The sequence below is a fragment of the Heterodontus francisci genome, chromosome 7 (genome assembly GCF_036365525.1).
Source record: "Heterodontus francisci isolate sHetFra1 chromosome 7, sHetFra1.hap1, whole genome shotgun sequence".
Classification (NCBI taxonomy): domain Eukaryota; kingdom Metazoa; phylum Chordata; class Chondrichthyes; order Heterodontiformes; family Heterodontidae; genus Heterodontus; species Heterodontus francisci.
Genome location: NC_090377.1, coordinates 107,904,105 through 107,922,014, shown reverse-complemented (window position 1 = coordinate 107,922,014; position 17,910 = coordinate 107,904,105). Strand labels below are relative to the sequence as shown.

Below are 17,910 nucleotides of genomic sequence, written 5' to 3'. Positions count from 1 at the left end.
AATAATAAAGCATATTTAAATAGTGATTTTAACACCTCACATTAAAAACTGTTGGTACAAAAGGGGGCACAGTAACAGGGACCTGAAGATTCACATACATAAATCTCTGAATATGGCAGGATAATTTGATTAGGCTGTTTAAAAAAAGCATTAGGGGTCCAGGACGTTTTAAATAGAGACACAGAAGCAAAGAAGTTATGGTACCCTTTATAAATCACTGATTAGGCCTCAGCTGGGGTATTGTGCCAAATTCTAGGCATCACACTTTCGGAAGAATAGCAAAGCCTTGGAGAGGGTGAAGAGGTGATTTGCTAGAATGGGATGAGGCATTTCAACAGAGAGATCACAGAAGCTGGCATTGTTCTCCTTAGAGCAGAAAGGTTTAAGGGTGCAGCGTTTTGATAGAGTAAATAAGTAGAAACTGTTTTCAATGGGAGGAGGGTCAGTAACCAGAGGCCATAAATTTAAAATAATTGGCAAGAGAACCACAGGGAGAAGAGCATTTTTTTTAATGCTGTGAATTGTAATGATCTGGAATGCACTGCTTGAAAGAGTGTTGGAAGCAGATTCAATAATAACTTTCAAAAGGGTAATGCATATATACTTGAAAAGGAAAATAATGCAGGGCTACAAGAAAAGAGGAGGGGAGTGGAATTAATTAGATAACTCTTTCAAACAGCCAATGCTCTCATTCTATGCTGTCTGCTTTTTTTTAATTCATTCATGGGATGTAGGTGTTGCTAGCTAGGCCATCCCTAATTGCCCTTGAGAAGGTGGTGGTGAGCTGCCTTCTTGAACTGCTGCAGTCCATGTGCGGTAAGTACACCCACAGGGCTGTTAGGAAGGGAGTTCCAGAATTTTGACCCAGCTACAGTGAAGGAACAGCGATATAGTTCCAAGTCTGGATGGTGTGTAGCTTGGAGGGTAACTTGCAGGTGGTGGTCTTCCCATGCATCAGCTGCCCTTGTCCTTTTAGGTGACAGAGGTCATGGGTTTGGAAAGTGCTGTCTAAGGAGCTTTGGTGTGTTGCTGCAGTGCATCTTGTAGATGGTACACACTGCTGCCACTGTGCGTTGGTGGTGGAGGGAGTGAATGTTAATGCATGGGGTGCCAATCAAGTGGGCTGCTTTGTGCTGGATGGTGTGGAGCTTCTTGAGTGTTGTTGGAGCTGCACCCATCCAGGAAAGTGGAGAGTATTCCATCGCACTCCTGACTTGTGCCTTGTAGATGGTGGACAGGCTTTGGGTAGTCAGGAGGTGAGTTACTTGCCACAGGATTCCTAGCCTCTGACCTGCTCTTATCGCCACAGTATTTATATGGTTACTCCAGTTCAGTTTTTTGTCAATTGTAACCCCCAGGATGTTGACAGTGGGGGATTCAGCGATGGTAATATCATTGAATGTCAAGGGGAGATGGTTAGATTCTCTCTTGTTAGAGATGGTCATTGCCTGGCACTTGAGGCTCAAATGTTATTTGCCACTTATCAGCCCAGTCCTGGATATTGTCCAAGTTTTGCTGCATTTCTACACGGGCTGCTTCAGTATCTGAGGTGTCGCAAATGGTGCTGAACATTGTGCAATCATCAATGAACATCCCCACTTCTGACATTGTGATGGAGGGAAGGTCATTGATGAAGCAGCTGAAGAAGATTGGGCCTAGGACACTACCCTGAGGAACTCTACACTGAAGTCCTGGAGCTGAGATGATTGACCTCCAACAACCACAACCATTTTCCTTTGTGCTAGGTATGACTCCAACCAGCGGAGAGTTTTCCCCGATACCCATTGACTCCAGTTTTGCTAGGGCTCCTTGATGCCATACTCGGTCAAAAGCTGCCTTGATGTCGAGGGCAGTCACTCTCACCTTATCTCACTTGATTCTAATAAGAATATTGTTAGAAGAGGAAACACAGAGCTAGGTTTAGTTGACTGAAATTAATATTTGGAACTTGGCAAATTTAAAATCGTGATTTGTCTTGTTGAGATTAAAGGCCCATTAAGATTTTATTTGTACCGTATCTTCTGATGACACATAATAAGGCTGTTTCCTGTTTGATCGCTACCTGTTAACAGTGAGATCTTTTCCTTTCTTCTTTTTTCCTTTCTTGCCTTTTTTCTGCATGAAACCCAGAAACATAAAGAATTAACAGAATTCAAACTGCTCACATCATTCTCTAATTACTTCAATGTTCAAATATATGTGCAAAAATGAGTCTCACTTATTGGTGCCTCTTTTAACAGAATTTATTGACATAGACATCAACATCTCGGGTACAACAGAGTAAGATTACGATACTGGACTCGCAACCCAGGCGTACTGAGTTAAAATTTCACCTTAACAAGTTGTGAAACTGGTATCAGTCTGATATTCTGGGGGTAAATATCCCAAAAATGATCATGAAAGCTGCAAGATTGTCATAAAAAGTGCTCAACTGTTTTATTAATATCCTGTATGGAAAGTAACCTGTCACTACTACACAGTCAGGTCTATAGTTCAATTCACACTACATGATACATCCCTGCAGCAAATTATGGATGAGCAATAAATGTGGCTTTACAGCATCACCCACACCCCAGAAACAAATACAAACAAAAATCCTTCTGTTGATGTTTTGCTGAGGTTCAATTCCAGAGGCCCTGGCAACTTTCAATTACATTGCCACGTAAAAACTTAAACAAGTTATCAGCAGAGAAAATAATTGCAGGGCTGTGGGGAAAGAGGAGAGAGTGGGACCAGCTGAGTTGCTCTTGCAGAGAGCTGGCATGGACATGATGGGCTGAATTGCCTCCTTCTGTGCTGTAACCATTCTATGATTTTATGACAAAAGCAAAAGACTGCTGATGCTGGAAATCTGAAATAAAAACAGAAAATGCTGGAAATACTCAGCAGGTCTGGCAGCATCTGTGGAGCGAGAAACTGAGTTAATGTTTCAGATCAATGATCTTTCATCAGAACTGGGAAAAGTTACATTAGGTTAATATGGTTTTAAGTAGGTTAAATGGGGGAGGGTGGAAAAAGAACAAGATGGAAGATCTGTAACGGGAGACATTGAATGACAAAAGAGTTAGTGGAACAGAGCCAAAAGGAGTAGAAATAGGACAAGTAAAGAAACAATACATGTACCCAGAGGAGATGGGAATGGCACAATAAAGAACAGCTGCCGCCCGAAAGCAAAAATAAGAGAAAAACAAGATTAAGACCGAAACATGTAAAGGAAAGGAAACACAATGGGGACAGAGATTACGGTCTGAAATTGTTGAACTCAATGTTGAGCCCAGAAGACTATAAAATGCCTAATCGAAAAATGAGGTACTGTTCCTAGAGCTTGTGTTGAGCTTCATTGGAACACTGCAGTTGGCCAAGGACAGAGATGTCATCGTGAGACCAAGGTGGAGAATTAAAATGGCAGGCCACCAGAAGCTCAGGGTCATGCTCGCAGACCCCAAAGTACAGCAGACTGCATTGTGAGCAGTGAATGCATTATACTAAATTGAAAGAAGTACATGTAAATTGCTATTTTACCTGGAAGGAGTGTTTGGGGCCTAGGACAGTGAACAGAGAGGAGGTAAAAGCACAAGTGTCGCATCTCCTATGCTTGTAAGGAAAGGTGCCATGGGAAAGGGACTGGGTGTTGCAGGTGATTCAGAAGTGGACCAGGGTGTCACAGAGGGAACAATCCCTTCGGAATGCTGAAAGGGGAGGAGAGGGGAAGATGTATTTGGTGGTGAATTCACGCCGGAGGTGACGGAAATGGTGGAAGAAACATCCACCTCCAGCTTGTTGCCTATTTCTTTGTTTATGCCTCTGTGAATTATTCTGGGATATTTTTCTGTGTTAAAAGTACTTAGTAAATACGTTGTTGTTGCATTCCTGCCAGCTGGTCTCTCAGGGCTTTCTAGCTACTCTTGGAGTTTGAAATGAGCCCACAGATGAGTTTAAATTCAAAAATAAATTTTGCACTTACCTCTTTGCCTTTGATCAACCCCTGGGACACACAGCCCTTCTGGTCCTCAGAGGTGCAGGGGCAGCCAGCTTTCCTCAGTACCCAGCACTGAGGTGTCTGACAGTCAAATCAATCGGAAAATTAGGCCGGCACTGGTCTCTCCTTCCTCATTTGCATGTCTGTGGGAGCTTCTGCCTGCTGCAGGTGTGGGTCCAGCTCTGTGCTCCGCTTCCCAAGAAATCCATAAATATTCAAAAGGCAAATGGGATTGGAAGACACCTGACAAATTTGGGCTCTGCTCCCTTTTCCTGACTGTCGTGACATGCATATTAATAAGTGAACACTAGGTGGCCCCTTGAGGGGAGTAAGCACTTCATAGCAATTATTCTATTCCTTTTGTCATTTGTTAACAGGAAGATTTTAGAGGACCTGGGAGCAAGAACCAATTAGTTAATACCACACCATTCAGATATTCAGATGTGGGGGAAGTGTGCTTCCTGAAGCAAAGATCAGAAAAATAAGCTCCTCTCTAATAAGTGGTTATTCAATATTAGTGATGAGGATACCTTTCCCACATGATCATTACTGGCACAGTGAGGGGGAAAAGTTCGACAAGGCTAGTTTTCGGGAGCAGGGATTGCGATGCACGATTACAAATCCCATTGAGGCAGGAAGCATGCAAACTTTATGTTGCCTGCTCCTTTCAATGATTCTAGTATGCAACCCAGCACGAAGTGCACTGCCGAATGTCTGTATGGTCAACAGGGGTCCATCAGTGTGTGTGGCTAAAATGATGCAGTTAGCCTGGCCCTCTTAAAGGCAGCCTACCCCTTTTAAAGACAAGCTACACTCATGCAAAAGGAACTGCTACAACAGTTTCAGGAAAGCTTGGCTGAAAAGGAGAGGGCAGCAAATGGAGGAACAGGTCATCAGAGGTCTCCCAGCTTTTTGGATGTAATGCCAGAGATGGAAAGGAGGAGACAGTACATGTTTCCATGGGGTCAGAAGGCTCTCAAGGCATACATACCGTGAGAAGGGAATGGTAGCAGGTGGCCAGGAAGGTCAGTTCCTGAAATCTGGCCTTGAGGACCTGGCTGAAGTGCTGGAAAATGTTCAATGGCCTCACCATGCTGATCAAGGTCAGTGAATGCATCTTTTAATGCCATATCCCACCCAACACACTACCAACCTTTCACGCTGCTAAATGCACCACAGACCCATTATTCACCCATCAGCAATCAGGACTCATGCTTTATATTCAAAGACTCCAGCTCACCCGCACACATTTACCAATGCTGCTAGTCTGACACCCCCTTCTGGTGTTCCAACATACTTCAGATATGGCAGGTATATTATTCAAACAAATTGCAACATACTCAATGACATTCTTCCCTCTCTTGCAAGACAGGGTGGCCCATAACAGGGAGCGGCAAAGAACCAACAGGGGCCAAGTATGTCTGCATTGTCTGAGCCCTCTGAAGGAGATGGTGTTCCTCATCCTGGGGCAGGCTGTGACTTAAGCTGTTGCATCCGATGTTGCTGAGAACATTCACGATGTTGGTATGTACCTGCTTTATGCTTTGTGACATGGAACTCTTGCTTTCCACTCCAGACCTACTTCCTCACCCCAACCCCCTCTTTGTGCATTTATGCTTTCAGATACCTAAGAACTGCCACCTGGAAAATCAGTGTAGGCTCATCATGAAGGGCGAGAGCTACACCAGACCTCTGATGAAGAAGCATCATCACTTGATCTGACATTCTCAAGCCACCAGCTCAGATACTGACACTGTGTGAATTTTAGATGGTAGTATAGAGTCGAGATCAACACATGGTGAGACACCGGACACGAGTGGGTTACGGCCATGCCGGCGGAAAGGACAGTTTGTATGCCAACTCATCAGTGGGCAAGGCCACAGACAAGTTCTTCTACAGAGCACTCAGTTAAAGACTTCAAAGGGGTAGCGTACAGGAGTACATAAGAAATAGGAGCAGGAGTAGACCATATGGCCCCATGAGCCTCCTTTGTCATTCAATATGATCACCGCTGACCTTCTGCCTCAACTTCACTTTCCTGCTCACTCTCCATATCCACTGATCCTCTGAAAGACCAAAAATCTAACCATCTTAACCTCAAATATATTCAACGATGGAGCCTCCACAACTCTCGGATAGGGAATTCCAAAGATTCACAATCCTTTGAGTGAAGAAATTTCGCCTCATCTCAGTCTTAAATGATCGGCCCCTTATCCTGAGACTGTGCCCCTGTGTTCTAGGTTTCCCAGCCAGGGGAAGCAACCTTTCAATGTCTACCCTATCCAGCCCCTTCAGAATCTTTTATGTTTCAATGAGATCACTTCTTATTCTTCTAAACTCTGGAGGGCACAGACCCAATTCACTCAGCATCTCGTCATAGGACACCCTCTCATCCCAGGAACTAACCTAGTGAACCTTCACTGTACTGCCTCCAATGCAAGTATATCCTTCCTTAAATATGGAGACCAAAACTGCACACAGTGCTCCACGTGTGGTCCCACCAAAGCCCAGTATAATTGTAGCAAGACTTCCTTATTCTTGTACTTCAATCCCCTTTGCTGTACCTGCATGCTAACTTTCTGTGTTTCCTGTATGAGTAACTTTTAAAAATTATTCTGCTTTTCTATTCTTACTACCAAAATGAATAACCTCACACTTTCCCATATTATACTTCATCTGCCACCTTGTTGCCCACTCACTTAACCTGTCTATATCTCTTTGCAGCCTCTTTGTGTCCTCCTCAAAGCTTACATTCCCACCTAGATTTGTATTGTCAGAAAACCTAGATACATTTCTCACGGTCTCTTCATCCAAGTCATTAATATAGATTGTAAATAACTGAGGGCCCAGCACTGATCATTGCGGCACTCCACTAGTAATAGCCAGCCAACTTGAAAATGCCCCACTTAGCCCTACTCTCAGCTTTTTGTCCGTTAACCAATCCTTTATCCATGCTAATAGACAATAGCATGGATTTGTAAAAGGCCGATCATGCTTGACTAATGTAATTGAACTTTTTGATGAGGTAACAGAGGAGGTTGATAAAGGGAATGCAGTGGATGTTGTCTACATGGATTTTAAGAAAGCATTTGATAAAGTACCACATAAAAAGCTGGTTAACAAAACTGAGGCTCGTGGAATAGGAGGATCAGTGTCCGAATGGATAAAAGTTTGGCTTAAGGCAGAAAATAGCGAGTCGTGGTAAATGGTTGTTCTTCAGACTGGAAGATGGTAGACAGTGGTGTTCCCCAAGGAACAGTGCTGGGACCACTACTTTTTTTGCTATATATAAATGACTTGAATCATGGTATACAGAGTAGAATTTCAAAATTTGGTGATGATACCAAATTTGGAGCTGTGGCAAACAGTGAGGATGATACGAATCACCTGCAACAGGACATAGATAGGCTAGCAGATTGGGCAGATAAGCAGCAGATGGAATTTAATACAGAGAAGTGTGAGATGATGCATTTTGGCAAAAGGGAACAGCAGAGGCAATGTAGACTTCCTAGTACAGTTCTAAAGAGAGTGCAGGAACAGAGAGACCTGGGGGTACATGTGCACTGATCTTTGAAGGTGGCAGGACATATTGAGGGTGGTTAGCAAAGCATATCGGATCTTGGGCTTCATAAATAGAGGCATGGAGTACAAAAGCAGGGAAGTTATGCTGAACTTTTATAAAACTCTGGTTCGGTAAGTAGGTTTGGATAGCTGTATTTTAGCTGAACTTGACCATTTTCACACTGTATCCTCTGTAATAACTAACGAGGTTAAGTAAGCCATATTAATACTAACACGTGACTAAAGAAGTCAGTTTTGTTTCTTGTATCAGCAACTGTATTAATCAAATTAATGTATTAAATATTAACCCGTCAAGAAACAATGATTACAAAGAAATGGACCTTGATTGAGTTGTAATTAATGAATTAAGAATCATGCTAGAGAGAATGGGCTTTAATTTAAAAGTATTAAGTTTAAAAACTAAGTTTTAAGCTTGTAAGAAATTCAATATCAGTCGGACTTTGGAAGTCACTCTTACACAAAGTCCGAAGAAAAAGTATTATGACTCTGATAACATTCTTAATTTTGCTAAAAGAGAATCAATTTCTGTACAAATTCATACTGTTCATGGAGATAACAAACGTAATGAATAGAACATTTCATAAATTTTTTGTCTCAATTATTGGCAAAATGTTTTATTGATTAAGCCTCAATTAGAGTAGGGTAGTAACTAACATCAAAGGACCTGGACCAACCATTGGGCAAACTACAAGGTGGTCTGATGGCTAAAAAGGCTATAAAAGAACAGCTATTGAACATAAGAAGCAGCACAAAAAATCCACAGGAAAGAAGAAGAGAATATTCAGTCAACAGAACACAGCAAGAGAAAGAGAGTCTGCGCCACAGTCACTCGGAAGGCTACTGTCAAGGTTCTGAGGAAAAGGCTGTGACTATTGTCTTTGTTAAGTATTACTTCTTTGCACTGAATATAAATTACTTAATAAATTTGCTACAGTAATAATACCTGTACCAATAGTAGTTTATTGTAATCATGGACAAGTCACTCTCGTTGGATTAAATTGAATCCTGAAAGTAGCAGGAAACTGACACCATAACCACTGTATTGTATCCACACTTTCGGAAGGATGTGAGGGTACTTGAGAGGGTGCAGAGGAGTTGTACCAGAATGGTTCCAAGGATGGGGGATTTTAGTTACAAGGTTAGGTTGGAAAACCTGAGGATGTTCTCCTTGGAGAAAAGGAGATTGAGGGGAGATATGATACAGGTGTATAAGATTATGACAGGCATAGATAAGTTAGCCAAGGAAATGGTACAAGCACTAGGGGGCACAAATTGAACGTTTTGGGCAAGAGATGCAGAAGAAATGTGAGGAAGAACTTTTTAACGCAGCGAGTGGTAATGACCTGGAACTCACTGCCCACAATGGTGGTGGAAGCAGAGACAGTAAATGATTTCAAAAGGAAATTGGATAGGCACTTGAAGGAAAAAACTTTGCAGGGCTACGGGAATCAAGAAGGAGAGTGGGACTGACTGGATTGCTCTGCGGAGAGCCAGCATGGACTCGGTAGGCTGAATGGTCTTCTTCTATGTCATAAATAAATAAATAAATGACTAATATATTCCCCCCAAATCCATGAGCCCTCAGCCTGTGTATTAAGCTTTTGTGTAGCACCTTATTGAATGACTTTTAGAAATCTAACTATACTACATATACTGGTTCCCCTTTCTCCACCCTACTAGTTACATCCTCAAAAAATCTCTAGTAAGTTTGTCAAACACGATTTCCCATTCGTAAAACCATGTTGACTTTGTCTAATCATGCTATGATTTTTAAAGTGTGTTGTTAAGACTACCTTAATAACAGGTTCCAGCATTTTCCTGACAACTGATGTCAGGCTAACTGGCCTGTAGTACACCGTTTTCCCTCTCCCTCCTTTCATGAATAGCGGTGTTACATTTCCTAACTTCCAACCTGCTGGGACCATCTAGAATTTTGGAAAATCATAGCCAGTGCATCCACTATCTCTGCAGCTACTGTAATGAATTCTTTATGTTGTCTGATGCAACATAAATGAGATGCGTATAGTCCAGTTATGCTGAAGATCTCAAACAGGTTTATTACAGCTAAGCTATTAAATACAGTACAGAGAAAACTATTTACAGAACCTTTGTTTGGGTGTTACAGTTACAGAGTGACCCTGGCTTCTAGTCACATGACTACGTCCTGGTACTTAGCTCATTAGCATACTAAGATCTTAAAGGGATATAATTCTTAAAGGCAATCATACAATATCCCCTTTCTTTCCAAAGATAAGTCTCATAAGCTACAAGTAAAAACACATAAAATAAGATAACATCAAAAATAGTTAATGGAATATAGATTATAAAATTTACAAGTATCGAAGCTTAAGAGTCCGTATATCGTTTCGGTGGTTTGACAACTCTTGCAGATCTGGTTATGGTATAACCTTCGAGGGATGTGGATTTCACTCTCGGCTGCTTGGGTTTGCAAACATGTTGTCAACGTGTTGGTTGTTGTCCTATTATTCCGTCACACCCTCATCATCGGAGTGTGTTCTTTCGAGTCCGCTGTGCGCAATTGGAGTATTGTACACTTCTCTTAGTTGGCTTCAGTTTCTTCTCAACACCGCTCCACTGGATGTTGTAATCTCGTTGGACCCAGGCACACTGCATATTTTGGATACCTCTGCGGGTAACCATGTTCTCATTGTGGGGTGTATGACCCTGACCTTTTGTCCTATGTCTAGCTGATGTAGTTCCACCTCTGCATGTTGATTATGCACCATCTTCATTCTCCCTTGTTTTTCGAGCAGTGTCTCCTGCATCTTGGAGAATTTGGACAGCCGATGGCTTGACAGTCGTCCACACTTGTCTGCCAAACATGATCTCTGATGGTGATGGTAAGCCCATATCCATAGGTGTAGCTCTGAGGTGGAGCATGGCAACGTGAAAATCATGTTTCGTTGTCCTACACTTCAGGATAACTGATTTAACTGTGCGAACCATCTGCTCGGCAAGATCATTAGATCTAGGGTAATGTGGTGAGGATGTCACATGGTTTACGCCACAACAACACAAAGAACCTCTCCACCCTCACGCGATTCCATCAGTCCCTTGGTCCAAAATCGCCACTGATCTATTTACTGTAATGGAGACGACTTTATCTTAATCACTGATTATTTCTCCAAATTTCCAATTATCAGACAAGTAAAAGACACTTCAAGCGCGGTTGTCACAGACACATTGAGTGCCATATTCGGTCTATTCGGTGCACCTGAAAAAATCATTTCTGACAATGGGTCACAGTATATGGGCAAATCTTTCAGGGATATCTGCCAAATGGGACATAAACCATGTGACGTCCTCACCACATTACTTGGAACCTATCCTTTCCAGCGTGAAAGTGGTGGCCAACTCCATGACAGCACTTGTAGACCCACCCATGAGACAGCGACTGATGGCTATTGTCTCGGCTTCTACTGTAGCACAGGCAGAATACACCCAATGTCTCAGTACACAATGGAAGCTCAGACTACGGTCATGAAAGCTATGCTTGTTGCCAGGTACACCCAGCTTGGTATCATGCAGCTCAGACTGTCGCCGTCATTGCTGCAGATACCAGTGTTCAAAGCAGAATGTAGGCTCTCATAGCAGACCAAGAATCTGTCCTCCAACAGATTACTAGGATTGCTGAGCCGCCATCCTGGGGTGTGGCAGTGGCTTCATGGTGTACAAACCTGTTGTCCTCTCTCAGGATGTGCTCCGACCACTGCCACTTTGCCATTGTCCTTGCAGCCAGCCAGCCCCAGACTGCTGCTGCCCATACAAAGGTGCAGCAGTATAATCCACAGTCTCCCTCAGTCTCCTGGTTGCTGCATGGTTCTCATTGTAAATGGACTATCCTCACGGGGTCAGCTGGTGGAAAGGAGTTACAAAACCATCAACATCCTGGGGGTTACCACTGACCAGCAAATTAACTGGACCAGCTACATAAATACTGTGGCTACAAGAGCAGGTCAGAGACTGAGAATTCTGTGGCAAGTAACTCACCTCCTGACTCCCAAAAGCCTTCCCAATATCTACAAGGAACAAGTCATAAGAGCATAATAACATAGGAAATAGAAGCAGGAGTAGACCATATGGCCCCTTGAGCCTGCTCCATCATTAAATATGATCATGGCTTATCATATTCCTCAATTCCATTTTCCCACCGCTCCCCATATCCCTTGATTGACTGAGTGACCAAAAATCTGTCTAACTCAGCCTTAAGTATATTCAACAATGGAGCATCCACAACCCCCTGGGGTAGAGAATTCCAAAAATTCACAACTCTTTGAGTGAAGAGATTTCTCCTCATCTCAGTCCTAAATGGCTGGCCACTTATCCTGAGACTGTGTCCCTGTGTTCTAGATTCCGCAACCAGGAGAAACAACCTCTCAATGTCTACCCAAAGCTCCTTCAGAATCTTGTATGTTTCAAGGTTTACTAAAGAAGTTGAAGCGCTTGTCAAGAGGAAGAAGAAGGCTTATGTTAGGATGAGACGTGAAGGCTCAGTTAGGGCGCTTGAGAGTTACAAGCTAGCCAGGAAGGATCTAAAGGGAGAGCTAAGAAGAGCAAGGAGAGGACACGAGAAGTCATTGGCGGATAGGATCAGGGAAAACCCTAAGGCTTTCTATAGGTATATCAGGAATAAAAGAATGACTAGAGTTAGATTAGGGCCAATCAAGGATAGTAGTGGGAAGTTGTGTGTGGAATCAGAGGAGGTATGGGAAGTGTTAAATGAATATTTTGCGTCAGTATTTACAGTAGAGAAAGAAAATGTTGTCGAGGAGAATACTGAGATTCAGGCTACTAGGCTAGATGGGATTGAGGTTCACAAGGAGGAGGTGTTATCAATTTTGGAAAGTGTGAAAATAGATAAGTCCCCTGGGCGAGATGGGATTTATCCTAGGATTCTCTGGGAAGCCAGGGAGGAGATTGCAGAGCCTTTGTCCTTGATCTTTATGTCGTCATTGTCGACAGGAATAGTGCCGGAAGACTGGAGGATAGCAAATGTTGTCCCCTTGTTCAAGAAGGGGAGTAGAGACAGCCCTGGTAATTATAGACCTGTGAGCCTTACTTCGGTTGTGGGTAAAATGTTGGAAAAGGTTATAAGAGACAGGATTTATAATCATCTTGAAAAGAATAAGTTCATTAGCGATAGTCAGCACGGTTTTGTGAAGGGTAGGTCGTGCCTCACAAACCTTATTGAGTTTTTCGAGAAGGTGACCAAACAGGTGGATGAGGGTAAAGCAGTGGATGTGGTGTATATGGATTTCAGTAAGGCGTTTGATAAGGTTCCCCACGGTAGGCTATTGCAGAAAATACGGAAGTATGGGGTTGAAGGTGATTTAGAGCTTTGGATCAGAAATTGGCTAGCTGAAAGAAGACAGAGGGTGGTGGTTGATGGCAAATGTTCATCCTGGAGTTTAGTTACTAGTGGTGTACCACAAGGATCTGTTTTGGGGCCACTGCTGTTTGTCATTTTTATAAATGACCTGGAAGAGGGTGTAGAAGGGTGGGTTAGTAAATTTGCGGATGACACGAAGGTCGGTGGAGTTGTGGATAGTGCCGAAGGATGTTGTAGGGTACAGAGGGACATAGATAGGCTGCAGAGCTGGGCTGAGAGATGGCAAATGGAGTTTAATGCGGAAAAGTGCGAGGTGATTCACTTTGGAAGGAGTAACAGGAATGCAGAGTACTGGGCTAATGGGAAGATTCTTGGTAGTGTAGATGAACAGAGAGATCTTGGTGTCCAGGTGCATAAATCCCTGAAGGTTGCTACCCAGGTTAATAGGGCTGTTAAGAAGGCATATGGTGTGTTAGCTTTTATTAGTAGGGGGATCGAGTTTCGGAGCCACGAGGTCATGATGCAGCTGTACAAAACTCTGGTGAGACCGCACCTGGAGTATTGCGTGCAGTTCTGGTCACCGCATTATAGGAAGGATGTGGAAGCTATGGAAAGGGTGCAGAGGAGATTTACTCGGATGTTGCCTGGTATGGAGGGAAGGTCTTACGAGGAAAGGCTGAGGGACTTGAGGTTGTTTTCGTTGGAGAGAAGGAGGAGGAGAGGTGACTTAATAGAGACATAAAAGATAATCAGAGGGTTAGATAGGGTGGATAGTGAGAGTCTTTTTCCTCGGATGGTGATGGCAAACACGAGGGGACATAGCTTTAAGTTGAAGGGTGATAGATATAGGACAGATGTCAGAGGTAGTTTCTTTACTCAGAGAGTAGTAGGGGCGTGGAACGCCCTGCCTGCAACAGTAGTAGACTCGCCAACTTTAAGGGCATTTAAGTGGTCATTGGATAGACATATGGATGAAAATGGAATAGTGTAGGTCAGATGGTTTCACAGGTCGGCGCAACATCGAGGGCCGAAGGGCCTGTACTGCGCTGTAATGTTCTAATTCTAATTCTAATTCGATCACTTCTCATTCTTCTAAACTCCAGAGACTATAGGCCCAAGTTACAGAGCCTTTCATCATAGGACAATCCTCTTGTCCCAGGAAATGTCACAGGGGAGCTGGAGGCCTGGTCCTAGCGGAAGTGCAGACCATCACTTCATCGATGCCCACCTAGATCTAATGCTGAAGACTGCACGGGAGAGGAAAGAGGTCCTCTTCCCAGAGGGTGGCAAGAGGAGGCCACCTTGCCGAACAGCAGGGGCACCTCTCTGTTCAGTGTTATCCCCCTCCACCCCCTCTTCCTCCTCCTCTCTTACCTCCCGCTTCTCCCCCGATGAGCTGTCTCCTTCCATGGCATGACTGTCCTCAAGCTCCACATCTCTCTGAAGGGCCATTTTATGGAGAGCACAGCAGACCCCACAATGACAGAGACCAATGCAAGAGGGTATTGGAGGACACCATTTCTCCAGGCACCGAAATCGCATCTTCAGAGGCCCAACGGCCTGCTTAATGGTTGGCCTCCTGAGCACCTGGCATTGGTTGTATCTGTGTCTCTGTGTGGAATTCCTATAGAGGGCTCAGTGGCCATCTCTTCAAGGGATTCCCGTTGTGCCCTTGGATCCATCCACACACGTTGGGGGATGGAGTGAAGATCCGAGGCAGCCTGGACTGGCGGAGGATAAAGGTGTCACGACAGCTGTGAGGAAAGCAACGCACATATGGAGGAAGCTCTTGTTATAGTCAGAGACCAGTTGGACATTATGGGAGTCGAAGTCCTTCCTGTTGATGGATCTCACTGGCCAGTCGCTGTATGCCGTGATGGCCACATAGGCACAATCGATGATGCTCTGCACCTGGGGGAATCCAGCGATAGAGGTAAAACACGATGCCCTCTGTGCCTGCACAGGCCCATCTGTGTCAAAGTGAATTTAGTCCCTCGCCCTCCTGAATATGGCATACGTGACCTGCCTAATGGGGTAATGAGCTGCCGACTGCGAGATGCCACCTATGTCTGTAGCTGACCCTGGAATGGCTCAGTTGCATAGAGGTATAGGGTGTCTGTGATCTTGACAGCTGCAGGTAAGGGTTGGGGGAACATGAGGCCTCAGGTCATGGTGGATCAGAACACACAGGTTCGGGCGGCACAGTGGCGCAGTGGTTAGCACTGTAGCCTCACATCTCCAGCGACCCGGGTTCAATTCTGGGTACTGCCTGTGTGGAGTTTGCAAGTTCTCCCTGTGTCTGCGTGGGTTTCCTCCGGGTGCTCCGGTTTCCTCCCACAGCCAAAAGACTTGCAGGTTGATAGGTAAATTGGCCATTATAAATTGCCCCTAGTATAGGTAGGTGGTAGGGGAATATAGGGACAGGTGAGGATGTGGTAGGAATATGGGATTAGTGTAGGCTTAGTATAAATGGGTGGTTAATGGTCGGCACAGACTCGGTGGGCCGAAGGGCCTATTTCAGTGCTGTATCTCTAAATCAAATCAAAAAATCAAATCAAAACCATCTGCCTGGATAGGCGAAGACTCCTACGGCATTGACGCTCTGTCATTTGCTGGTGGTAGACCTGATGGCTTGGATAGCGCCGTCTTCCCCTTGCAGCACCCCCCACTGCTGTGCTCCTCTGGACTCCTGCTGTCCAGGAGGTTGCATATGCTCCAGCTCATCCTGGCTGCTCTGTCCAATGTCAGAGGAGACTGTTCCCATCTGACCTCCCTCAGCTTGGCTTTGTGCATTTGCCAGGCCTTCCCCGCCAACCCCAGCTGTCCAAATGATGCCAGCAGGCTCATGTTCCTTTCCAGAATCCTGCCACTCACCACTAAGCAAAGCAAATCTTACAGCTCCAGCAATGGCTACTCTGTGAAGCAGCCCTTTGGAGCAGTTGAGCTTTATTTTGTGCCTTTGCATTACTTTAATCTGCCCTTCCCATAACCCTCATGGGCCCCCTCATTATACATCACTTGTACACCTTGCTGTACTCCAGACATGATGTTTTCCACATTCCCTTCCTTTAAAAATTGAGAACTACTGTGCCAAGCCTGTCAATGAGCTCCTCAATGATCTCAACAGGCACTTAATTAGAGGTGTGCAGGGTCGCTGCTTCCTCCCTCTCGGCATCCCTTTAAAAATGGCATTATGTTCCACAGGCGGTGAGACCCTGTGCCAACCTCTGAGAACGCGACCTATAAATCATGCTCGCACCCGCCCTCGCTCCAGTGGGCTTTGAAAATATAGCCCAAAATATTTGTTCAACGTCTTTGCCATTTCCTCATTCCCCATGGTAATTTCTCCTATCTCTGCCTCTAAGGGACCAATGTTTACTTTAGCTACTCAGGATTGTGATGGCATACTCTCCACTTGCCTGGACAAGAGCAGTACCAACAACATTCAAGAAGCTTGACACGATCCAGGCAAAGCAGCCCACTTGATCGGCGCCTCATCCACCACGTTAAACATTCACTCCCTCCACCACCAACGCACAGTGGCAGCAGTGTGTACTATCTACAAGATGCATTTCAGCAACTCACCAGGGCTCCTTGGACAACACCTTCCAAACCCGCGACCTCTACCACCTAGAAGGACAAGAGCAACAGATGCATGGGAACACCAGCACCTGCAAGTTCCCCTACAAGCCACACACCATCCTGACTTGGAACTATATCACCATTCCTTCATTGTCACTGGGTCAAAAGCCTGGAACTCACTTCCTAACAGCATCTATCCTACATGGACTGCAGCGGTTCAAGAAGGTGCCTCACCACCACCTTCACAAGGGCAATTAGGGATGGTCAATAATTGCTGGCCTGGCCAGTGATCGTCATATCCCATGAACGAATAGAAAAAAACAGGTGTAGAGTGAGTAATTCTCGTCACCCAGCAGCCAGACTCTAATTCTTTGCGGTGGCCTGAAGATGGTGGTTATGGTTGACTGCCGCATGATGACTATGTTGTGGATGCTGCCAGGATAGCGGGCATTCACTGAGAAGACCTTCTGGGCATTGGTGCACACCAACTGGATGTAAATGGAGTGGTAGTCCTTGTGGTTTTGGTACATCTCCCTGTTAAGATGTGGGACCCGCAAAGCCATGTGTGTGCGATTGATGGCACACTGTGCCAATTCGGAATCTTGCTAGCCTGGCAAAACCACATGCTCTCTCTTCCTTCTGTCCCATCAGTAAGAAGACGATGAAGTCCCCTCTCCTTTTATACAGGGCCTCTGTCACCTGCCTGATGCAATGATGGATCGCGAACTGTGAGATATTACTAATGTTCCTTGCTCCTGCCTGAAAGGATCTGCTGGCATATCAATTTATAAATTAGTAGTTCGGGTTGCAGGAGGCGGCACACCTCAGTCACCACCTCCTTGGTGAAACACAGGCATTGCTCCTGGCTGAGGTGGAGGTAGGAGAAGTGCTCCCTAAAGTCCCTTGGGTCTTCGATTGAGAGCCCTCCTTTTTGTCCCTCTGCGCACAGCTTCCCCTCTCTGCTGCCTGTGCTCAATTTTGAAGTCATGCTATAGCCCAAGAGGTACTACAACTATAGTCCCCTTTACAGAAACAGGATTTTGCTTCAGAGGCCTTCCAACTCCTTTGAACTACTTGTCAAGATCCAGCACCACTCCCTTGTAGATACAAAGAGTTTGCAAAACTCCTGCAATTCCACTGGCAAAAGAAAGTCAAAAGCACATAACCTGAAAGTTGGATGGCTAGCCCTTTTAATAAAGCTAGTTGGGGTCCCTCATGCAGTTGAATGCATATTCAGCTTGGACTGATTAAGAGAGGCTGTCATGATTTACCCAGGCTGTATGCTTCTGGTGCACTACAGCATGCCCATGCTGGTGCCTTGACAGTCAAGGTGTGCCACGTGGACTGAATCAGAAGTAACCAGAAGTGACCTGGCTGACACCTTTGTTGTTTCAGGTTTCCATAGCACCGGCACCAG

At 44.8% G+C, this 17,910-nt stretch overlaps 1 protein-coding gene across 2 annotated transcripts in view; it reads right to left on the bottom strand.

Annotated features, from left to right (window-relative positions):
- Positions 1-17,910, bottom strand: part of iqca1 (IQ motif containing with AAA domain 1) — a 305,109-nt gene that overhangs the window by 78,803 nt on the left and 208,396 nt on the right. For both annotated transcript variants that reach the window (XM_068034609.1, XM_068034610.1), the window contains one exon: positions 2,063-2,115. In XM_068034609.1, the coding sequence (XP_067890710.1) occupies positions 2,063-2,115 (53 nt within the window). The remainder of the gene's footprint in view (positions 1-2,062; positions 2,116-17,910) is intronic.